Here is a 25939-nt window from a genome sequence, read left to right on the forward strand (position 1 = left end):
ACAGCAAAGAAAATGTCTTTCTAAAGCCTCAATTTAGATGCCTGAATTCAGGGTAAATAGCTACCTTGGCCTAATGCCTCTATAGGACTTTCTACTTGGGCAGAACTAATACAGAAGTATGAGTTCCCAAACTGGATATCTGAACTCATGGGCTTCCCCCACCACCCAGAATTACAGCAGACACACCCAGATCACTAACCACTGTCATTGTGTTTCAACTAACTAATGATCCTAACCTGTGTGATGGCACAGGGATTTTCAAGGAATAGCAAGGGTGTGAGGGTAGAGATACTTGAGCAGGTAGATGTAACCTTTAGGTTCAGACCTCAAGGATGAGAAAACAGACTCAGGAGACTGGCTTTGAACTCTGGATCCTACTGTCTCAGCCTCCTGAGCCACTGGGATTACTGGCATGTGCCACTAATGCAGCCAGAGGGAACAAGGATTGAAGTCCTGAGTGGGAAATGTTAAACAAGAAGGACAGATTCACACAGTAAGGAAACAAGCTCTCACTAGAAAATTTAATTACAAAGCTGGTAAAAGATGGACAAAGGTACCATCTCTCTATACTTGTCCCACAGGAGGACACAAACAGAAAAGCAGCCAGATGACATGATAATGCAACATAAGGGTAGGGCGTCCCCTTCCCTGCTGCAGTTAAGTAGTTTTATAGCCTGCAGCTGTACTCCAAAGGGACTTGAGATGGAAATTCTCAGGCTTCCACAGATCCCAGAAGATGAGGCCAAACTATATCCTCTGGCTATGGATTGTGGAAGCTCTCTTATAAAGATTACAGGACATTCTTCCAAGATGAAAGTCAGCTGTGACAAAGCCTAGCCTAAGAGGAATAAGTGGATACATGTGAAGTCATCAGGGTGCCAGCAGAGGAGCAGGGATGGTGGCAGGAAGGTCAGTTAGGAAGTCATTGCCTGTATTATAGCAAGTCATAGGGGAGACAGCCAGACATGAACCAATTTGACTTTAATTTTGGAAATAGAACCAATAATACTTGCTAATTAAATAAGATCATAGGAGGACATAGCAAAGAAAGGGAAAAATCAAGGAAGACTTACAGAAAGATTTCTGGGTTGAAAATTAAAGGAGAAAAATTTTTTTGAAGTGACAGTAGAGTAAAAAGGACTTACCCAATCTCCTCGCCCTGAAGCATAGGTGATATAAGAACAGGAAAAGCTTCTATCAGAGGTGAACAAGGTTCTAAAGGGACATGTTTCAGCCAAGCAAGGAAGTGACTACAATGTTAGGAAAAGAGCAAAAATGTCAGAGTTAGCAGCTCTAAACTTAGAAATGTATCCTAAAACTTGAAAGGAAAGGGACCACAACACTCAGAGCAACCCAGAGATCTTTACTGCATCAGTGAAAAAGAGGAGGAGGANTCTTCAGATCAAAATCCCATTCCCTAGACAAAAGAGAGAATATAGAGTGTTGGCAGAAGTTGAAGTGAAAAGGAGACAATCAATTTTCAAAAACCCTGAAAATAACTGAAAAAAGTGTATAAATTTACAACAGATTTCAAGTATACTAGGAAGAACCAATATAAATGAACAAGGAAAAAAACAACATACAAGAAATGAGGCTTGCCTTTTCCATTTTCTCATTCATCTATAGTAGCAACGCCTGCCCAGGGAATCCCACATATTCAAAACACCAAAAGCAAACAGCAAAATATTAGAAGTTACAAGAAGGCTCTATTCCATTCCTTCATTCACCTTAAACTAACTTTCCCACCAACCTTCCTCAGGCTACACGACTTAAGATCTCAAAAGCAGAAACTATGTCATCCCTGGCAACTCTCTCAAATAGACACCATATAGGTTTTTCTTTTCATGTGATATATTACAGTTACAATCAGTAATCAAATAACTGTTATTAAGAGAAAATTTTCAGGGCTGAGGTTGTGGCTCAGTGGTAGAAAGCTTAACTAGCATGTGTGAGAAACTGGGTTTGATTCTCAGCACTCCTATAAATAAATAAATAATAAAGGTTAAAAAAATAGTGCTAAAGCAGAATGTAAAAAAAAGAAAGAAACTTTTCTATTTTTCAACCTCAGTATTTTCTATGACAATTCTATGTTCAATTACTTTAGGAGCAATATGAGGACTGTTTCAAGAACTGAACTCTACCAGCAATGCTAACAAACTATGTTCATCTCTTCTTTCATTTATGATTTTCTTTGGAAGAAGCAGAACAAACATTGTTTCAGAAATAAGGAGCATATTTTAGATTTGATTTTGCCTGGATTTAAATTTATCCATTTCAATTAACAAAAAATTTCAGGCCCATCAATCTAAGCTAATCAAGATCAAAATGATTAATCAACAGCATTTTCAAAAGACAGAGAATCTGTTTGAGAATTAAAAACTTAAAACCCTACTTAGCACTTTCCCTGGTTACAAGGGGTACAATTAGAAAGACCTCTGGCATCATTTTCTATTAAGTATCTATCTTCTCTCCAAAAGAAGGTGCTAGAATAGTTTCAGAATCTGACTCTGAGCCATCAAGTATTAAATTATTATGAAAAAGTCATTATCACTTTAGCATATATCACGTTTCAAATAAATACAAAATACAGAAAATATTAATAAAAAGAAATCTGATTTTCTTTTATTGCTAATGTCTAGAATTGAAAAGGAAGAAGTTATGTCGCATGTATTTTACATACAGCTTCCAGGGAACAATAAAAGAGACACTCACCTAAAAATTTTCAGATTGTTTGCATTTAAAATGTCTGGGATCTCTGGAAAAGTAAACAATTTATAGCCATTAGACATTTTCTCTCTTAATTACATCATTTTTTAGTTTTTTCATTTATTATATCAAATGCAACAAATAATAATTGATACCAAGAATATCCAAAGGAAAACACAATTTTAAAACGCTGTTATAATTAACTTAAAAAGTCTGGCAAGTATAGTTTAGTTTAAGGTGATTTAAGAAGAATAATATTAATAGATCCTAACACATAATTTATGAAATTAAACTAAACTATTATGAACAATATGCTGAAATGTTTTATATTTTTTTCTTGGTGAAAAGTATAATTTTTTCAAGTACATACTTAATCATGACATGGTAGAGTTTCTCTAAGGAAAGCAAAGACTATTTAGTATTAAAATAGGACATCATTTAAAATAAAAAACAGTTTGAAAAGCTATAACCAAATAGATGCTCAAAAAAGGTCAATAAAATTTAAACCCATTTTTAATAAAAACTAGATGTGTGGAAGTTCTTTACCATGATTATAAAGCTATCATAAATTAATATGTATTCACTCTTATTGCTGAAATGCCCATCTAGCCAATGTAATAAAATATTAAATAAATGCAGTATCAATTAACAGAAAGATAAAAACCAAAATGTTTGATACAACTGTACATTGTCTTTTATAACATTTTCAGAAAGTAAAGAGGATGAGGGACTAGGTGTTAGGTGTAAATTAATTTTTAAAAAACAGGATCCTAATAAAATGAGTCAGAAACAGTTACATTACCAGGGAGCAAAGGGAGAAAAGGTGTTCATATTTGGTCTTCTCAAAATTTATGAAACAGACTTCTGGAGACAGTCTGTCCACATGTTTCTACACACTTGCAAACTAGTCAGAATTCACAAGGCTTCTTTCACCAGCTATGCTCCCTGATTCTGGAAGAAGCACGGGGTATAGTCAGAAGAACACTGGATCTAAGCTCTAGCACTGTCGCTATCAACAGGATATGTTTTACTTGGATGGACTCTGCTAACTCCTGCTAATTAATCAAGCTGCCACATATTGAACAGACTATAAGGGGAATGATTAGCAGCAGAGACCAAAAGGGAGTAAATAATTATACAGTGGAGATAAAGGTAGTTTGAACTAGGAAGATGGTGGTAGTACAGGCAAAAGCCGTAAGATTAAAAATATATTCTGCTAATGGGTTGGATATGAACTGCGAAAATGGACTCCAGAGTTTCTAATCTGAGCAATTGGGCAAGTGGTGATACCAATGATTAAAATGTGGAACTTGTAGGAGGCATAAGTTTTAGGAGAAAAGCAGGCTTTTGCTTTCTAATGTCATTTTTTGAGATTCCTGTAAGACCTTCAAGTAGAGAGTTTGAAATATCCAAGTTTGATAGATCTGGAGACAAGATAGGGTTGACCATATGTATATCGAAGTTATCAGCATTTAGATGGGATTTAAACTCATGGATCTAAACGAGATTAACTAAAAAATGGGGTATATAGAAAAGAGAAGTAAGTTGGATATGAAGAAACTTTTAGTTGGTTAGGATGAAGAGATTCAGCTTAGCAAAGTCATGACCAGTCACCTAGGGAGAACTAGAAAAGCTCAGGGTCTTCTATACCAGATAAAAAGTATGCAAAAAAAAATAAGTTTTGTTTTGCATCAAATGCTGATATAAGTCCAGTGCAACAACTATTTTGTCTTAGCAACCTGAAGGTCATCAGTTGCTGGTACTTTTGGTTGAGTGGTAGGGACAAAGTCAAGTTAAAATAGATTCCAAAAAAGCCAGTTATAGTGGAGTACGTATGTAATCCCAGAGACTTGGAAGGCTGAGGCAGGAGAATGGCAAGTTCAAGGACAGTCTCAGCAACTTGGTATGGCTGTCTCAAATTAAAAAAATAAAATACAAACAAGCTATGGATGTAGTTCAGTGTTAGAGCAAAACTGGGCTCAATCCCCAGTATAAATAAATAAATGAAATTTTAAAAAAAGAAAATTAAAAACAAGGAAATGGAGTCCAATTCTATGGTCTTAGAAGGTAACTACTGAAGTTAAAAAAAAAAAAAAAAAANTTTTGAACAGCCAACAATAAAAAAATTAAAAAAAAAAAAAAAAAGACAGGACTATCTGAAGCTCTCTGCTACCCTCTCTTTTATTAAGTACTATGTCAGTCACTTTCATTAATTAAATCTTACTTAACTTTGGAACAACCTAGGAAGTTGGTAATACTATCTGTTCTATTTTTAACTTGAGGCTTAACAACCTGTTAAATAACTTGACTGCTGTTATACAGTTGGCTATAAGGACTTAAGTCTGGCTCTATCTAGTTCTACAGCTATTCTGTTGCTTTTTCAGTTATAAAACTCAATTTTCAGGAATGAAACAGGACTGCCACCCACTGCAGAGTTTCTAGTATTACCCACAGAACAATGTGCTTAGGATCCTATGTTTTCATGAAAACTTAAAAACTTAATTTTGCTATTAAATATTTCACTTAATATACCTTCCAAGTAAAGCCTTGTAACACAAATGCTTAGTGGGACCAGGTAAGACCTACGAAGTAAGGGTGAGGGCCACAGCAAACTTTTAAATATATGCCAAGGTCCAGGAGAGATAGCTGCTAATCTACTCCCACAGATGATGCTGCCAGATTATCTGGTTTTTTAAAAAGAAGTCAGAAATCTGTATTTATCCAGTTGAAATCATCAGCTATTATTCCCCCTCTACTTAAAAATGACAATTAATAAGCTAATTAAATACTATTTTCCGGCCATGCAGCCTTTGGGTAATCACCAATTTGTGGCTTTGCAAGTCTTAGCATCTTCTTCTACTAAGTGATTTTCTGACCACAGTGTTACCAAAGTAATAACATACTGATCTTTATGAATTAACTAGACAGGATACAATTCAAAGAAACAAATTTTGATTTCTAAAGTTGTTCAAGGATGATTAAATGTGGAGCTAGATGGAACAAGAATTGGAAAATGAAAAGAACATAGTATCTATTCCAATTAGATACAGCTGGAGATGGACTAGTAGCACCCCTATAACAAAACAAATTAGGTACACACTGAAAAGGAAAGAAAAACACTATGATCACACTAGAAAGACAGTATGTCACTGTCACACAATTGAGTTTTGTTGGGAATACAGGGGAAAATGAATCCAAAGATTATTCTATACACATAGAAAAGGAAATCAAACTAAATCAATAGAAAAAATAAAATTCAACCTTTGAAATAAATTACAAATCTGATACCATTATTATTTTAGAAAGAAAAGGCACAGAGCACACACCAAGGCCATATCCTTCATACTGCTGTCTCTCCCGCTCCATCGTCTGCTTGATAACTGTTTCCCGGGAAAAGTGCCGCCTTCCCTGCCTGTCCTTGATGCTGTTATGTAACTCGATCTGCTCCAGCTCACTGCTAAATCTATTTAAATACCTATAAAAATATAAAAATGATTTGAATTTTTAAAAAGTCTGTTTATTTGGGCTCATATTAGTTCATTTAAAACTTAACCTCTAGCTTTCAGATGTCCTTTACATTTTTACATTCCTCAGAGTTCCTCATGTTCTCAAACCTTTTAAACTTTTCCCTGGATAACTTGACCATATCCTTCACTTCATCAACCAAATCACAGCCTATTATCTGTTGAACTAAGGCCTCTCATATTCAACTACCTATTGTCCAGGTCTATTTAGATGTCCCCTAGTAGCTTCACTTTTAAAACCCCAAACTTGTCATCACCCTGTCCCTGCCCATCACCCACTACCTGCCCCATCTCTTGGGCTCCCTACTTCAGGGAACAGTTATGATCATTCATATAGCTGTCCAAGCAAAGTATGCAGGCATTCTGCTTGGCTCCTCTTTCCCTTTCATTCTACATATAAGTTTTCACTAAAGACTAAGATTTCCACATTCTTCATATCTCTGGAATCTTTTCATTTCTCTTTATCATACCAGTCAGACACCACTATCATCTTTTGACTGGACTACCTACATCCTGACCAAAGCCATGTGTCCTTCTCAGTATTACCTTATTCTCACAACTGTGACCTTCCTGAAATTTAGTTCAGGTGCTTTCTGTAAAAGTTCTCCATGCCTCCTAATGCTCTTAGATAAGGTCCAAACTCTTAGGACACATGAGGTCTCTCCTAAGACAGTTGTTACTTATTACAACAACCACACTTCCCTCCTTAAACTTGTTACTTCATTCAGTGTTAAAATGTCTGGCAGGTCACTGCATGTCATCTTTGCTGTCACCTCTGGGCTTTTTAGATATTATCCTCTTGAGCTAGAAGCCTTTCAAACCACATTACGATGGTCTATTAATCCCCATCTGTGAGTGCCAAGGTAGATGACACCTCCAGGAAACCTCTAATATCCTAAGAAATAGGGCTGACTATTACTCTGAGGCCCAGAAAGACTACAAACCTACTAAAGGGGGCCAAGCTAGGATACAAATCTAAAGTCTTTCTGATAACATCTATTTGCTTATCTACAATCCCAGGTCAGAGCTCTGTCTCTAAGAATAAGGTTAAAGAATCTCCTATTCTGTCCCTTTGCTTATAATATGCTCAGTGTTTACCTTTCAACTAATTCACAAGCATCTTTCTTTGAATACCCCAATTTTTTGGGATCCAGATGACTTTGAAACCACTGCAGTTTTTCACCTATAAATTAAAAATAACAACATAGTTTTTTAGCATGACAAGTCATCATTTAAGCAAAGAGGTTTATTATATTCTCAACATCAATGTGCTTCAAAGAGAACCAAAATTTATTTTAATACTAAATATAAAGCTCTGTGTGGGCGCAAAACAAATTAAACCAGAAAAGAAGGCAAGCAGGCAGAAAGCCACACAGAAAGACAGGCAGGTAGGCAGGCAGATTTAATAGATTATGAAGTTCTAAGTATTTAAAAAGCAAAAAGCAGTATGGAGATTACTCAGAAAACTAGGTATGGAACCACCAAATGACCCAACTATCCCACTCCTTGGTATTTTCCCAAAAGATATAAAATCAGCATACTACAGTGACACAGCCAGATCGTTTATAGCAAATTCACAATAACTAAATAATGGAATCATTCCAGATGCTCATTGATAGACAAATGGATTAAGAAACTGTGAATTATATTTATTTAAAAAAATGGAGTTCTACTCAGTCACAAAAAGAATGAAATTATGGCATTTATCCATTGGTAAATGGATAAAAATGAAGAATATCATACTAAGTAAAATAAGCCAAACTCAAAAACTCAAAAGTCAAATGTTTTCTCTCATGTGTGGAAGCTAAAGTAAAATAAAGGAAAGGAGGAGGGAAGGATAGGATAACAAAGATAAAGAAAAGATTAGTAATACATAAGAAAAAGATCAAGAGGTAGAGTGGAGGGATGGGTAAGGAGAGACAATGCAGAATCAATTCTTTAAAAAAAATCATGATACGTGCATATATAAATATACCACAGGATATTTCACCTTTATGCATAAGTAAAAAGAATCAATCAAATATAAATAAATAGGCAAGTTAAAGGAAGTCTAATAGAACAGAGGAAGGAGAATGGGAGAGGTGAGGGAGGATAGGAAAGAAAAGGCGAGGGCAAAGAGAGGGATCATGAACTAAAATTGATTTCCATGCATGTATGAGTTTGTTGGGATAAACCCAACTACTCTCTATAACTATAAAGCTTTACTAAAAATAAATAAACAGCAAGATAAACAACAAAAATTCTAAAATAAGTCAACAGATAAGCACAAACTAGTTTTGGGTGAATCACTAACATTGTTTATTCTAAATATTTAATGATTTGCTTCATTTTGTTTTGTTTCACTCAAAAGTCTCATTTAAAAAAGACTGATAAAAACAGTATAATACTAGGAGATTAAAAAAAAAAAGAGTACAAGATAAACATTCATGATAGCCAGAATTTTAAGTAATTTAATTTTAAGTAATCTTATTTACCAATAAGATTGAGACGTAAAGCCTTTTCATTCTTCAACCTTGGAAGGAAAGAAATATTTGTTAAAAATTTTACAAAGCAAATTTTTAAATTTGCAAAAAATAACAAGAAAGCTATCCAAAGAAAAATTTTTTGACACCTGAAAACATTAATTTTAACACAGAAACATGGAATGCTATGCTTCTATTTAACTTACTGGAAAAAGTTCTTAGAAACTTTGTTTTAGCTCTTCAACAACTAAAGAAAGCCTACAGAATCAGTTTTGAAAATATAAATGAAAATTTGAGTGGATTATGGATGTTCAGGTGGGTTTTGTGACAAGCAGAATACTTATGCACAAAACAGTAATGAACACTCCAAAAGATCAAAGTGCTGCCACCAAGATCAAAATGCACTACTGCAATATCTTTTAAATTTCAAAAAACTCAAAACAAGGTGATTACTTTTCATAAATCTGAAAAGAATTGTGACATAAAAGGTTCATTTCTTTTCAGAAACCGTGTAGGTAACATATACCTCCTACTATTGATAGTCTAAATATTTAACTCATTCAAGAGACCTTTAGATATTAAAGTATACTACTGTACATAGAACAATTTGGACACAAACAATGAAAAGACACTCACTTTTCTTTCTTATCTTGTTTGTGGGCCTCTCTCGTAATTTGAGCTGCTTTTCTACTATACGGATGGATGACTTTTTTTTCCCGTCCTGTACTTCTTCCCTTTGGTACTTTAGGCTAAAATGTAGGAACACATGGCATGTATAGTCAGTTACATTGACTCTAGTCAATTCTTTGGTAAAATTAATTTTAACAATAATGTAATAGAAATACAGTGAGTCAGAAACATAATCATTCTAGCAGTCTGTTTCTGGGATAACAGATATGATATGTTCTAACCATGTAAGACAATTAAAAAGGCATGAACAGGGCAGTAAACTCTTCTCTTCAATCATTCCATCTGAAAAATATGTACAGAGAATACAGATAGCAAGAAGATTCAGGCCTGGAGATCTGTGTTACAGAATGACTAGGGGTAGAGGAACACAGAATATTTGTGAGAGTTTGTAGAAGTTGCACATGGGAAGAGAATGGGCAGTGAATCAAGCAAAATCAAAGCTGGCCTTATGGTCTTGCAGATTATTATTAATAAATAATAGAAGCTATCTCAAAATCAGTACATCCAAATATTTTCCCTCTCAAAATCAGCAAATCCAAAATTATTTTCTCACTCAAGCCTCATACCAGTTAACTAGGTTACAATTCATTCGGTCCTCCAAACTATATGTCTGTTATCATTAGTTTAGTTCTCCCTGTTAAAAGCAGGTGCTGGAGGCTTTGCCCCCAAAAGCCCTCAGAGATCTAGGCTTAGGTTATAACTTCCTACATTGTCTAAGATGGCTTAATGCCAAGTCTACTCTGCAGCCAGTGAGAATTTAGAAAGAAAATTCAGAATTCAAACTCTTTTCCTGTAAGAGCATGATTTGGGAAGTTGCAGATTGTTTTGTTAACATCCTAATGATCAAAACTTAGTCACAGTGTTTATATATAGAGAGGAAATTACTATATTATTTAATTCTTGACAAACAAATCTACTACTATAGAAAAAAAATATATTAGGAGACAACTGAAGGTCTCAAACAACTGAAGGTCTCTTAACAAAATGCCAAGAATCTTCAGAATCTTCTTTAAAAATTACTGTCAATTGCCTTAGTTCAACTCTCATGAACTTTCATGATTAGGATGCTCTTTAGGGTCTTCCTGCCAGTCCCTTTTCAAAGAAGTCACAGAACTCCTCTTTCTAAAACATTAATCTAGTAAAATTCTCATTCTTTGCTTAAAGAGCTCCACTGGCTCACAGTTTGGTCCTAAATCTTTAGCATGGAAAACAATTTATCCTCAACCTGCTTCTCCAGCATTAACCATACTCCTTCACAAAAGATCTTTTTCCCCATTCTTACTGAACTTTTCACCATTCCAGAACATACCATGAATATTATAACTTCTTGAGACTGCATTTCTTGTTACCTACAAAATCCATTCCCTTCGTTGTCCTTTGATAAGACGCAGCTTAAAATCACTTTCTTTTAAAACTCCCTTGGCAGGATTATTTAAAATGAAAATTAATTCCTCATTCACACCTGTATTCATTCTTCTAACAAACAGGCACTGAATGTTCTCATTTCTTGAAAACTTTCACCAGAGAAGATATGTGCAAGTCTGAAACACAGGGTATAACTGGAAGTTGGCTACGGGCACAGGTAAATAAGAGTAAAATCATCAAAAAACCACAGAAGATATACTATTTTGCACATATGTTCTCTTCACATCTGGGGAGTAGAACAGAGAAGGGGAAGTGTGATAACAATTTTTCTTTTCTTTTTTTTGATAACAATTTTTTCAAGCATAAAGTCTACCTACCAAACATGAATCAAATAAAAATTTGGAACATGTGGTAGGCTGCCTCTAAGATGATCTCCAAAGAAACCCACTTCCTGATATTCATGTCCTTATATAATTCCCTCCCTTTGAGTGTGGGCTGGACCTAGTGACTCACTTTAAGAACAGCATTTGGTAAATGTCAATTCCAAGATTAGGGTATGAAAGGACTCTGGCTTCTGTCTTCTCACTTGGCTTTCTCTCATGGAAACCAGGTGTCATATAGTAAGCTGCCCTATGGACAGGCCTACATGGCATAACTGATAAAGGCCTCAGGCCAACAGCCAGAATAGAACTGAGTCCAACAATGCAGGAGGGGCTGAACCCTACCAAGAACCATGTTAGTGAGCTTTGAAGTGCATCCTCACTAGTTATGTCCCACAGCCCCAAGGGATTGACCATGAGAAACCTTAAAGCACAGGATCCAGGAAGGCCATATCCGATTACTTCCCACCCACAAGAACTGTGAGATTTAAAAAAAAAAAAAAAAAAAATATTGGGATTGAATTAAGGGGCACTTAACCACTGAGTCACATCCCCAATCCTTTTCATTTTTTATTTCAGACAGCATCTTGCTAAATTGCTTAGGGCCTACCTAAGTCACTGAGGCTGCCTGAAATACAGGCATGCACCACCATGCCCAGCTACAAATATTATTTTAAGCCACTAAATTTTTGAATAACTTCTGTACACAGAAGATAGTAACTAACGTGAAAAAAAAGTAAAACAAGCACTGTTTGAAAAAAAAATCTTCATCTCATATACATCATAATCAATAAAATGCTTTATTTTAAAACAGTGAAAAGGGTCACAAATCTTAAGGAAAAAAGATAAACTCTATGAAACTGTTATAACTTAACAACTAATATAGTTAGGAAGGTTTCATTGATATTTGCAAGTTCACAAAAAATTTCCTTTGAAGAGTCAAAAACTTTCATTAGAAAAAAAGTTTGATACTCTTCTGAGTATGAAAATGTCCTCAAAGTTTTTCAGTTAAAGAACCTCCAAGACTTAGCACAAAGAAAGTATACAAAACTAAACACATATTCTGACTCATTGTAGTTTATGGATTCCTTATAGTAATTTATTTATGAGGTTTCCTTAAGGCATGATATGAATATATAACAAGGCAAAGAAATATGCGCAAGATTTGCCTTTCAAAGCATTTTCATATTTTTCAGTACATTAAAATTAAAAATGCTTTGTCAGGAAAAAACTGAGGTAAACCTCAAGAAAATATTAACCTACAAAGCAGTGAAAGTCTAAGTCAGTCTGAAAAGATTATTTCTATTTAAATTAATTGCTCCTGGGGAAACCAATTTTCTGTCATGTTGGCCTGGCACTGAAAATGAGCAGGGTGATAGGTGACCTATACACACTTAGGTGAATAATAGATGTGTCCCAGTCCCTGTAAAAGGCACTGTCTTTTTCACTGACAATCAAATTACACAGCAAGGATGAAGGCACTGTCTTATTGAAAGCAATTCATCAACCATCAGGACTGCAACACACATATAGGCTGAAAACCTAGATCAAGAAATACATACTGGATAAATAAATTCCAAATTTCTTGGGCATTAGGATATTTGAGTTGTAAATCAACTTTTGGAACTCCAAATGTACTTTACCATAGGAAATAATCAATACTTCTAAAGCCAAATTCAGGAGTCTGAACACAGACATTATAAACAAAATAAAATTTTAAAGTCCATATTATGTAGTAAAATAAGACAATATAAATACCATTTGATAACAATTCTTTCTCTATATCACAAAAGCTTAGTTGAGCTTTTTTTGAAGGGAAGGAGGGAGCATCTTCTGTGAGTTCATGTTTCATATTACTGTTAAATATTTCAAGTACTCAAAAAATGTAAATAAAGTAAAAAGCATATAATTTCTTAAAAATTTGGTATATCAGTCCATATTCTAAGCTCCTCATAGGTCATACATAAGCACAAAACATGAAATAATGTGAGTCCTAGAAAAAAAAAATTGCAGATTAAATTTCAGAATGAGATCTTTTTAAACATTACATAAAATCCATAAGACTAAAAGAACATAACAACTCCAACTACATAAAAATTTAAAATTCGTAACTACAAAGCTGCAAGATTAAAAGAAAAAGATTAGGAAAAAAAACAAAACAAACAAACAACAGGGTAAAAAAAATGTTTTTTAAATGTTTCAATTGACATGTGGTTTAATTTAAAATAAACATAAGTTAAAACATTTAAAAACTGGAATTATTAAGACTGACAAAGATAAAAAATGATTAGCTCTGCATATGTGAGCATGTGGTTAAACTGGGACTCTCACAAACCAGTGGGGTATAAACTGTTAGTCCTCTAGAGAGCAATTTGTCAAGACAAAAGTGAGTTTTTGACCAAGGAATTCTACTTCTATTAATTATTTTATAGACATATTTACACATGTACAAATGGAAAAAATAATAATCAATGCAGCAGTATTACAGTATCTACAGCAGCAAAGGAATGGGAACAGTTTAAATGTTCCATCAGGGATCAGTTTAAATAAATTTCAGTAAAAGCAAACAATGGAATAGTAGCTGTTTAAAAACCAAGTGCTTTAGTTCAATTTCTATTCTCATAACAGGACACCTGAGAATGGAAAATTTATAAAAGCAAAAAAGCTTATTTAGGCTCACAGTACTGGAGGATGGGAAATCCAAGATGAGACAGCTGCTTCTGGTGAGGGCCTCCTGCTGCTTCTTAAGCATGATGAGAGTGAGAAGAGGAGAAAGAGAATACATAACAAGAGTACATCCCAGAAAGAAAAGGGGCTTAACTCCAGGACAACCAACCCATTTCTAAGCCATCTGGGTGAAAAAGGCATCGATCTATTAAAGAGGGCTCTGCTCCATGATCCAAACATCTCCTACCTAGGTCCCCCAACACAGCCACATAGAGCAATCTAGGTTCCAACACAGTAACTTCTGAGGAACACATTCAAATCATAGCATCTATTTACTAACATGGACTGCTCTCTAAAATCAAGTTAAAAAAAAAAAAAAAAAAAAAAAGCAAGGGGCATAGGATTGTGTCTATTACACTATTTATATAAAAAAAGGGTTAGAGGACATACACACTGGTATATGCATATAAAATACCTGAATGGATAGCTAAGAGCTGATAACACTGCTTGTTTCTCAGTTCAACTGGAGTATTAGGCCATAGAGTTGGAGGAAAATTTATTTTGTATGGTAGGCAAATAGTGCTCTGCCTCTTCATCCCCATGTCAAACATGTCCATGTCCGAATTCCTTGGAAAATGTGATTACTACACATGGCAATACTTTGCAGATGCAATTAAGAATCTTGAGATGGGGAGATTATCCTGAATTATCCATGTGAGCCCATTAAAATCCTAAAGGCTTTTATTAAAAGGAGGCAGGAAGATCACTGTTAGAGGACATGGATCTTTACTGGAAGATTTGTAGATACTATGCTCGTGGTGTTGAAAATGAAGGAGCCAGGAGCTAAAAAATGTAGATAACTTCTAGGAAATGAAACAAGCCAGGAAAATAAACCTGCCAACACCTTGATTATAGTGAGACTCATTTTTGCACCTCAGACCTCCAGAAATATAAGAAAATGAATCTGTAGTTTTAAGTTACTAAATCTATAAATCTATATGAATTCTTTACGGTAGTAATAAAAAATACACTTTCACAACCACTTTTTTTTTTTAAGAAGCCATGTGCATATGATGTTATTCGAAAAATGGTTGGTATACAAGGTTGATATTCATTAATATTTTTTACTTTTATTAAGTTTCGGGAGCAAGTTTCCATTACCAGAAAGCTGATTTTTTGTTACAGCTAACATTCACAGGGGTGAGCCTTATAGCACACAATTCCTGCTATCAAGGAATTTGTAGGCAGTCATTAGTGTTTAATGGCCAGATATTACAGGAATAAATATGATAAATCAATGGAGGATAATGTCACACTTTTCAGTGGTTTATAACCTAGCTAGGGAAAAAAACCCTAAAAGCACACTTAAATTTAATAACAAGCTTATGTGAAAGAGGTGTAGTGTATATCAATGAATGTTTTGCATCATTGCACAAACCAAACTTAAAACCACTAGAAACAGAATAAAGAAAACCATAGAAACTAGACAGAATAAAGAAACATTGAGTGGGATGGCTTAACTGAAAAAGGTTCTTCATGTAGTTACATTAGTTTGATCTTACAAAAGATATGAACTTGGGGCTGGGGATGTGGCTCAAGCGGTAGCACGCTCATCTGGCACACGCAGGGTGCTGGGTTCAATCCTCAGCACCACATAAAAATAAAAAAAGCTGTTGTGTCCACCGAAAACTAAAAAACAAATATTAAAAAATTCTCTCTCTCTCTTAAAAAAAAAAAGATATGAATTTGCACAACTCTAGGAAAGAGTCAGAATATAAATGAACAAAGTAACAAAAGTGAACAATAAAAGCTGTGCTGTTACTATTTACTTTTATTACTAAAGTTCATAACAATACTAACATTTACTAAGTGCCAGTATAGGGCTAAGTACTTTATATTTATTTTCACAACATTTCTATGAGGTAGAAACTACTGCCATCCTAATTTAACAGAGTTAAATAATTTCCTGAAAAATCACAGGTGTCAAGCACAGGCCTCATTCTGAGCTGTACTGACAGGAGAAGCACTGATGTTATCAAGAAAAATGGCAGGGCCAGAAATATACCAAAGAAAATATATTTATATGCCACTTTTTTTTTTTACGTCTATGCCAAGGTAATGTATTTCTATATATTGGCAAAATGAAGTTCTAATTGTCAAAGTTAACAATTCAAATGCTAATCAACCTCATAGCTACCACACAATGACATGTAATTGCTTTAATGTTCCATTCTGAAAAATTATAAAGGATTGGAAATAGATAAACATGTTAGCAAACAGGCTGGATTTACACAAATACACACTATCTAAAGCAAAAGGATAACAGACAAGACAGACAAAAGTGACTGACAGAAAAAAGGCAAGAAGGAACAAAGAAAGGACAAAAAAAACATTGTGGCCAGAATATAACTTTTCACTAGTATAAAATTTTTAAATTGTTCTTTCATTAAAAACTAACTGGATAATGTATACGTTCCTTACTTATTAATGTATTTAAAACATGTTCCTATTTATGAATGAATCTCAGGAACACATCAAGTGGAAAACATACTGTTTGGGAATATAAACACAGGTAGTGGCTGTAAAGAAAGTAAGTAAAAAAATTATAAAATCTACATGCTCCTTACTTCTAAGGGGTTCCTGAATGTTGTAGGTCCGTGGAAAGGAACGCGAAAATGAGTGACTGAGAGTTCCTTATGTAGTTAACCTTTACACCTAATCGTGTTTTGTGAATATTCATTTATATCTACTGAATTTTAATAAAAACAAAACAGCTTCTGGGCCGCGATGGCAGTGGGGTCGAAGAGCAGGCGCCGGGGGCGGGAAAGGGTGGCTAAGTTAGGAGAGGCGACTAAGCTCAGGGCAGAGAAGAGGGGTGGCGGGTCCACTCGTGTCCAACACAGCAGCTACAAGACAAAGGCGCAGGATTTCCCCCAGCGGGAAGCGACGGGAAGGAGCCGGATACCAGGCTGAGAGCGAGGAAAGCCTATGAAGACTTGACCGGTGCGCAGGGCCTGGACGCCTCTCCGGGCTCCCCACACTAAGTAATCCCTTCGCTTCCTCCCCCGCCCCGAGCGCCACACCGGAGCCTTCCAGGGAACAGACCGACAGGGCTCAGGAAACTGGGAGGGGGCCCACCATGGTGACGTCCAGGAGGCCGCGGAGAGCCTCCGCACTCCAGATCCGTCAATCACCGACCACAGCCGCCGCAGCACACGCCGATACTCCAGCCTGAACACACGTGGGATCGCGGGAGCTGTGGGGGACGGACCGGAAGAGGAAGGGCGGGTGCGTTCCTCTAAAACGTCCCCGGAAACTGAGACCTAGTCTTTTCCGCCCGTGCTTAACTTTCACATTCTAGCAGAGTAAACAGCCTTCCCCGGTGCCAGCCGGGCAGGCCGCTTGTGGTGGGTGGGTGACCGTGGCCAGGCGCTCATCCCCACGCGGTGGATTTCAAGAAAGTTCCCCTTACTAAGTGGACTCCCGCATCCCAGAGGCTGGACCCCTCTCAGGAGGCGTTGGCCCGCGCTCTAGCTCTGCAAATGCCCGGCCTCCTGGGAGGGGTCCAGCCTCTGGGACGCCTTGGAAGCCGTTCCCTGTGCTGGATTACCTTGGGCAAAGCTTTCTCCACCTGATTCCTGGTTTATTCCCACAAAGCCTCAAACCTACCTCATATTCCAGGCCCCTTCCAGCCCAGTTTTAACGTTTGGAGAACAATAAACATTCACTGAATAAACATTTATGGAATGCCTACTGTATGCCAGGCATTGATGATATTCTGTCAATGTTCCTGCCCTCGGTTCATATTCTGATTGGGCATGAAGGAGAAGGAATAGAAGGAAAAGAGGAGGAAGAAGAGAAAGGAAAATAAGAAAAAAAGAATGAGAGGCGACCCAATTAACTAAGATCAAATTTGAAACAACTGAAATCGAGTCAGATTTAAGTAAACATAAGATGATCTTATATGCAAATGTATGCCATTCCGTTTCAAAAGAAAAATATATAACCTATCAAAACCGACACAAAAGAGTAGAAAACTTACGTAGTATCATAATCAAATATCTTTCCACATTAAAATTTGAAGCCTAGCTTTTTGGGTTTTTTGTGGGGGAGATGTAGGGGATTGAACTCAGGGACACTAAACCACTGAGCCACATCCCCAGCCCTATTTTGTTATTTTATTTAGAGGCAAGGTCTCACTGAGTTACTTAGCTCCTGACTTTTGCTGAGGCTGGCTTTGAACTTGTCATCCTCCTGTCTCAGCATCCTCAGCAGCTGGGATAACAGGCCTGCGCCACTGCACCCGGCCTTTTTTTTTTTTTTTTTTTTTTTTTAGATCTTACAAACACTCATGAATCAGAATGGAACAGCATTTTCTTAATAAGATAGGATTATAAATAGTAATAGTAGTGATCATTCTTTTGTTCCTGACCTCAAAGAGCAAACTTATTGAACTACATTGGAAAACAGTTCAACATTATCTAGATATTTAAAATGTGTACAATCTGTAGGGTATACATATTTCCACATATATAACCTAGAAGAATTCCAACACATGCCTCTCAGAATATACATACAAGGATAGCAGCATTGTTCACAATGGCAGTGTCCTCTTTAGCCATGCTGTTCATAACAATCCAGACTGAAATAAAAACTAATTGTTCATTAACAGAAGACTTGAAACATATATTATAGTAAATTTTATATAGCAAAAAGTGAACAAATTACAGCTATTTTAAACCATGGATAAATTTTTAACCATAATATAAAGAAGTAATACAGAAATATATATGTAAGTATAATTCCATTCATATAAAAATAAATTATACTACATTTTTACTGAGACTTTCATAGACAAACAGCAGTGTTTCTTAACCTAGGTGGTGATTAGTTTGATGTTTGTTTTATAATTATTCCTTACACTCCACAAATTACATTTTATACATACTTTATGTTTGCAAGTGGATACCAAAATCTGTGGATGCTTAAGTCTCTTATATAAAATGGCAAAGTATTTGTATATAATCTACCCACATCTTTCCATATGTTTTAAATATTCTGTAGATGGGCTTATAATTTATAATACAATATTAATTCTATGTAAATAGTATTGTTTAGGGAACAACAAGAAAAAGTTCATGTTCGACACAGACACTATTTTTCCTAACATTCTCCATCTGAGGTTGTTTGAACCCCAGATGCAGAATCTGTGGATATAGAGGGCCAACTGTTAAAAGTTTTTTTTAAACCCAAATACAATATTTCTTTGTTTCTTGATTCCAGTATCACTATTGTAAAATCTCAATTTTGTTTAATTTTTGTTCCTTTGAGAATGGTTTAATTTTCTTTGAGGAATCACTTAATAATTTATATTGTTATAGCTCTTCTTCAGTTGCACTAAATGTGTTTAGGTTTGGGTATTTTCTTATATATCTTTGGCACTCTCTGGCTTCTTTCAATTTCATCATAGAATTTGAATTATATGAATAGTGATCAGTCCACCCTCCCTTTATTTTAGTGCTTCTTTTCCCATTTTCCTTTTTTTTTTAAATTTTTTCCCCAGCTCTTTAGGTTTTTGCTGCCATGGTGAGGGTTAATAATTAGATCTTCTGGTTTACTATTTGCTTCTTCGATACAATCATCTTGACAATATCTCACCTTCATTTGTCATCTTCATTTCACCTACTTTGTTTTAAAAAGTATTTTTAGTTGTAGATGGACACAATACCTTTATTTTATTTATTTATCTTTATGTGGTGCCGAGGCTGGAACCCAGGGCCTCACCTGTGCTAGGCAAGAACTCTACCAATGAGCTCCATGCCCAACCCACCTGTTTCATTTTAAAATTTAATGTTTATTCCTGTTTTTTTAAAGTAATTCCACATCCCTTTGCTGTGATATCAATATCACCTTAACTCTTCTGGATATATATTATACTTATTTTTAATTATTGTCCATCCGTTCCAACAATCTACTTCACGTAGTACATATGATCCATTTTTAAAGCCTTTCTGTAGTAGTAGTACTCCTCGGGGATATATTTTCTTTGGACCTGCAGCATCAAATTTATTTCACTGATGAAACTGGCTGTCATGTGTGTTGGAAAAATGCTCAGAGTCACCCATCTGTATCCTTCTTGGAGAATTTAAGAAAAATAAAAAGTTTAAATTTCTGAGGAGAGAGCATCAGGGGGACAGAAGAACCTCTGCTGACAGGAGAGCTGGGGGCAGGAGCCTGCAAGGGCATCCTTCATAAGGCTCCGGCTGTCATCAGCCCCTTAGGCTGCCTCCCCCTGTGCAGCTTTGGTGGAACCTCACAACACTGGGAGGTTGCAGTGTTTCCCACTTCAAAGTCCTAGAGACCAGAGCTAAAAGTGCAACCTCTTCAGATCCTCCAGAGCAGCCATGGACACCCTTCTAAGCTGCAACTGAGACCTGCCCCTGTTCCCTCCTCCCCATCACTCCCCTCCTCCTGTCTTCCCGGGGTGTCTCACAATTGCAATTTACTTCCAAATCTTTTCCTTCCTGTTCCTGTAGTTTTTCAGGGTTGATTTTGGAGAAGTCTGTTTTGCTTTATCATTTTATTCTACTTATTTTTAGAAGTTGTGATTATTTTGATAAAATTAGCTTTTTGTCAGATATGATGTAAATTAGTAAGTTTCCTTTTGACCTGTTTGTGACTCCTCCTGCCCCACAGGGGAGAAATTGTAAAATGTCTATCAATAGGGAACTAGTTGTCACATAAATGAATTTAAAGATGGTCCCTGTATATTGGCCCTATGTGTATTTCACAGCAGGCAGGGACCTGTTAACTCAAAAGCCTGCCAGTGCCAAACTCAAAGTTGTACACATCCAATTATTTTAAATACAGCATAAAAGTAGTTTCTTAGCTATTTAGAGCCTGCCTGCTTTAAAAAACCTGAGAAATTGCACCTAACATCTACCAGTCATAGATACCAATATAATACAATTGCTGTTCCTGGAGGGGGGGGGGGTTGTCCTAGCCTCCCTACCTGCTGCTGAGTGGCATCATTTAGACACTGTCTCCCATCCTCCAGATCCCTCTCTGATTCTCCTCTCTCCCCCTTCTGGGTAATGACCTCTACAAACTTGCCTTTGGAAGTTTCCATGCTGGGAGCCAGTGCCCCACATCCTCTTCCTCAACACACAAATCTGTCAAAGAACTGTGTGCTAGTGCCACCTTGTGGTCACATCTTTCTCCTTGATCATCTAATCCTTTGAACTCACTGCACAATTTAAATACTTCACACACACAAAAAATTGTCTACTGCTGTTTTTAAAGCTGGGATCTATATGTACCCATAATAAAATATGTTGTAGACTTAAATAGAAAACTAATAATTATAAAATATTTGGTATAATAAATCCTACTTACAATAAAATGTGGAACAAAGATATGTGTAGGTGCTAATTCATGCACAAAAATAGCTAGAAGGAATCAAAATAGCTTTATAGTTTATTAGAATAGGATCATGGTAGGGAGAACTCAGGAGATGACTTCATTCTATTCTTCCACTGTATTTGAATTTTTCAAAGCAATATATTTCATAACTTTTTTCCAACAAAAAAGATTAAGAAAAGCTGAATTTGATCATTAAAGTGGACAAAGATTGTGATACATTAGAGAAAAATTAATGCATACCAAACACACAGGAGTTGCTGATTGAAATGAGCCTACAAGTGTTTATGTATCTTTTAACGAAATGTCGATCTAGGTGTGTTGACTGTAATCCCAGAAACTGGAGGAGGATCACAAGTTAGATGCCAGCCTGGGCAATTTAGCAAGATTCTGTCTCCAAATAAAAATTTTAAAAGGGCTGGGGATGTAGCTAAGTGGTAGAGTGCCCCTAAACTCAATCCCCAGTATCAGGAGAAGGGAAGGGGAAAAGGAAGCTTTGAAGTAGAAAGAAGGAAGTTTCGGTTACTGTTAAGGACTTATTTTTGAATTTGATTGTAGGATAGCTTATCATAATCCTCTTATATGTAGTAATATAAAAAAGCAATAAAAATGGAGTTTACTAATTTCTTTGTACACTGTCACATTTAAAGGGAGTTATAAGCCTAGTAGTCCATGTATCTTTAGTTAGATTTATGAATAAGTGATACATTTTTCTGAAAAAGATAGAGGGTGTTTTTGTTTTTCCTTTTTGTTTGGGGAGGTTTTCATTTGTTTAATTTGGTTTTTCTTTTCTTTTCTTTTCTTTTCTTTTGTACCAGGAATTGAACCCAGGGTGCTCAACCACTGAGCCCCATCCCCAGCCTGTTTTATATTTTATTTTGAGACAGGGTTTTGTAAAGTTGCTTAGGACCTCACTAAATTGATGAGGCTGGCTTTGAACTCAGGATCCTCCTGCCTCAGCCTCCTGAACCACCCCTGGGATTACAGGCATGTGCCACCATGCCCAGTTTGGATAGTTTTTGATAGTAATACAAACATTATGTGAATCCTCACTGTTACTGGTTGAATTGTTTTCTCCCAAATTCATGTTGAAATCCTAATCTCCAGTACCTCAGAATGTAACCTTATTTGGAAATAGGATCACGGCAGTTGTAATGAGTAAAGATGGAGAAGTAAAGATGAAGTCATACAGGAGAAGGGTGGCCCCTAATCCAATATAGCTGGTATCTTTGTAAAAACAACTTTGGACTCATCCATACATAGGGAGAACCCTCTTGTGAAGACTGTAGTTATACTGGGGTGGCAGGGGAATTATGTCTCCCCTAAAAGTGAAAATGGAATCTTAACCTCTAATACCTTGCAATGGGATCTTATGTGGAGGTCTTTACAGAAGTATTTATAGGGTCTTTACAGAGATAATTAAGTAAAAGTGAGGTTATTAGGGTATGTCCCAATCTAATATAGCTAGTGTCCTTATTTTATAAAATGGAGCTTTATGCGCAGAGGGGAGGGAAGCTGGTGTGAAGACAGGGAAAAGCCAGTCAGCCATCCACATGACAAGGAGCGAGCCCGGGCCTGGATCCTTCCCTCAGCTCTCGGGAGGAACCAACCCTACCAACATATCCATGTTTTACTCTCAGCATCCAGATCTGTTGGTTAAGCCATCCAATTTTGTGACAGATTTAGAAAAGTAGTGCACCCACCAAAGCAAATGCACTTCTTTCCTTGCTTCTTGTCATCGACTTTGTCAAATAATTCCACTTGCTTTTATTAAATTTAATGTTTGGTACTGTCCTTTAAAAAAATGTATGGAGCTAACAATACAAATAATTTCCCAGCATAGTCCTTTAATAGCTGACTTAGGCACAATTTTGATAGCCTCATTCCTCCTACCTTTATTTTTCCCCTAACTCCATTTATTTTTCCTAACACTGCCAAAACAATTTTTCAAAATACGATTATGATCAAGACACTTAAATGATAAAAATTTTTCCATTGTACCTTGCCCTCAAGCCAAGAGCAAGAGAACAAAACAAAACATCAAAATAACCCACTTAGTTCTGTTTAAGTCTTTTTCAAATCCGTCTTCCTGCTTTCCCTGATCACTGTTTCTCGGCAAGTCTTCCCTTCCTTTGAGAATAAAAATTCGCTTTCCACTTTCATAACTTTGCTCACTGACTTCCTCTCATATTTATTTTATCCAAAATTTTTCCCATTAGGTTAAAGATTTCCTGTTCTACTGCAACTTCTGGTCACTGGCTGGTCACTTGTTCCTCTGCCCTCTATACTTGATGCCCAGAGGCACTTACTATAATCCTGTGTGCCCACCTTGTCTTTCTGATCCAAGTCCACCATCTAGAGGGTGGCAACCATCTCTGACTCCTCTGTAGAGCACTGCATAAGGTTTAGCATTCAGTGAAGAAATGAATCAATTAATACCATTTGATGGAAATAATTGCTTGGTTTCTAAAGCATCCTTTGGTGATAAACTATTTTGGACCTGAAAACACTATGTGTGTTACAAGGTTATGTGTCTACACAGCAGAACCAAAAGTTAAACATTAAAATAACAAGCGGTAGAGCTAGTGAATTGTCCACCAGTATTGGTTTTTCCTTTCTACGTAGTACACATAAGCTCTTACTCTAAGTCTTAACAGACCAATGCCAGATTGCTACAATTCCCAATCTCTCTTAATGCTGGGTGTAGCTAGGCAAGTGAGTTCTTACCCGTGGGAAATGAGAAGGGTAGCCTGAGATTTCTGGGTCACATCCTGAAAAAGAAATGGATTGGTCTCTTGAATTCTCTCTTCATTCCTTCCTATGGTGAGTCAAATGGATGGGATGGTTTCTGGTTTCAACTTCACGGATGAGAGCAACACCTGAGTCAATTAACGGGCACCAAGATGGAAAGCATCTGGAACTTTGGAAAACCCTGTTGAGCAGAGATGCTTGACAAGATAGGACCTCCTACCACCCTCTAAACAATTTTGTGACAGAGAACTAATCTTAAATTCTTATTAAGTCACAGCCATTCCTTTTCTCTCATCATTTTGTTACCGCAGCCACATAATATGAAAAAATATACTATAGTATAGTAACAAATGCTAAACATTTATTCCAAACAAAAATGCTGAGAATAACCTTCCTCAGGCACTATTCTCAATAGTTACTTTGATTTATTTGATTGAATTGCAATTGAGCATAATAGCCAGTGTTTATAATGATGACCATTAGTCATCAAAGAAAAGGTTAATGCTCCACGTAACCTTTATAAAAAGAAAGGTAGTTATCTGATATGTTTTTGAGGGTTTAATTTAAAATCATTCAAATTCAAAAGGTTTTCTTGTGCTTAACAGAGCAACATTAAATCTCTCTGGAAAATTTAACCATAACAATGGCTGTTTCTCATACTTCTTAACAATTAAGATTTTATTAGGAGAACATCTTTTTGAATTACATAAGAAATGTAATTAACAATGGATACAATTAGGAATTCAAACTTCACAGTCTTCTGAAGTAAGAGAGGTCATGCCAGCATGTGAATCAGAGGGGTGCTAGTCAGTAAGGAGTGTAGCAGGCTGAGCTGTCATTATCTGGAGAGTCCATGCCCTGTACAGATATTAACATCCAAAACATTGGGAACGACTATTCTGAGGTTATGATGAGTAACTGGAATAACCTTTCTCTTCTAGCCATGAACAGATAGAAAACTAGATAAAATAAGCAAAAACAAGATAACAGTTTCCACACATTGGAAAAGAGGCAGTACAGGGCTGTGATCCCCAGAGAGGAAAAAGCAATGCAGAAAAACATGCTATTTGTCTGACTCTTCTCCTAGAGGCACATTGCAGAGAGTCCTACAGGGAAGAGTATCTGACAGAGAAGTGTTGAGATACAGGAGCAGAGACTAAAGCTCAGGAGGCTGAGCTGGAGACAGAATGTATGCAAGGAGGTAACTGCCTGGACACAGATCTGCAGAAATTGTAGAAAGGATACCCTTGCACAAAGCACACGTCTACAAGGCCAGGCAAATGACTACTCAGAAGCAGGAATATCTAAGCACTTCCCAGAGCTCATGCAGGGCAGAGACATTAAAGTCTGACAACCAGAGTAGAGGGTGCTTGTTGAATACTCAGGACATTTGGTGGAGAAGCTGGAGAGGTTATGCTTTTGTGGTTCAACCAACCTAAACACGAGAAAAAGCTTACTCTAGATTTTCTTTAACAGATTTAGCATTTTTAAAAAGACAAGTTTGCCTACCAGAACAAAGTTCAACTTTCCTTAAAAGAATACAACTAAATTCAGCATCCCTAAATAATGTTGAGGATTTAAAAAAAATATTGCAAAAAGCAAGGCAGTGTCACTCATTATCAAAAGCAAAAATAGTTGAAGAAACAGACTTAGAGGGATAAATGATAGACTTAGCAAACAAAGACTTTTTAAAAGCTTTTTAAACGATGCTAGAAGAATTCAATGAAAATATTTTGAGAGAGATTTAAAGAATAATCACATGGCATTTCTAGACATTAAAAGTATAATATTTGGGGGCTGGGGATATAGCTCAGCTGCTGGAGTGCTTGCCTCAAATGTATAAGGCCCTGAGTTCAATCCCTGGCACGGCAAAAAAAAAAAAAAAAAAAAAAAAAAGTACAATACTTGAAATAAAATTTTCAATGAATGGTATTCACATCAGACTAGACACTGCAGAAGAAAATATCAGTGAACT

General features: G+C 36.2%; 1 protein-coding gene across 1 annotated transcript; it reads right to left on the minus strand.

Moving 5' to 3' along the window:
• Positions 1-1371: 1371 nt before the first annotated feature.
• Positions 1372-25236, minus strand: Tma16 (translation machinery associated 16 homolog). The gene is made up of 8 exons (XM_015486254.2): positions 25218-25236; positions 16933-17050; positions 9329-9441; positions 8705-8742; positions 7329-7413; positions 6033-6181; positions 2713-2755; positions 1372-1417 (listed from the first exon to the last, which is right to left on the minus strand). Exons 2-8 carry the CDS (start codon positions 16933-16935, stop codon positions 1372-1374), a joined length of 477 nt encoding a protein of 158 aa, XP_015341740.2. The 5' UTR covers positions 16936-17050; positions 25218-25236.
• Positions 25237-25939: the final 703 nt, after the last annotated feature.

This window comes from Marmota marmota, unplaced genomic scaffold (assembly GCF_001458135.2).
Source record: "Marmota marmota marmota unplaced genomic scaffold, marMar, whole genome shotgun sequence".
Taxonomy (NCBI): Eukaryota; Metazoa; Chordata; class Mammalia; order Rodentia; family Sciuridae; genus Marmota; species Marmota marmota.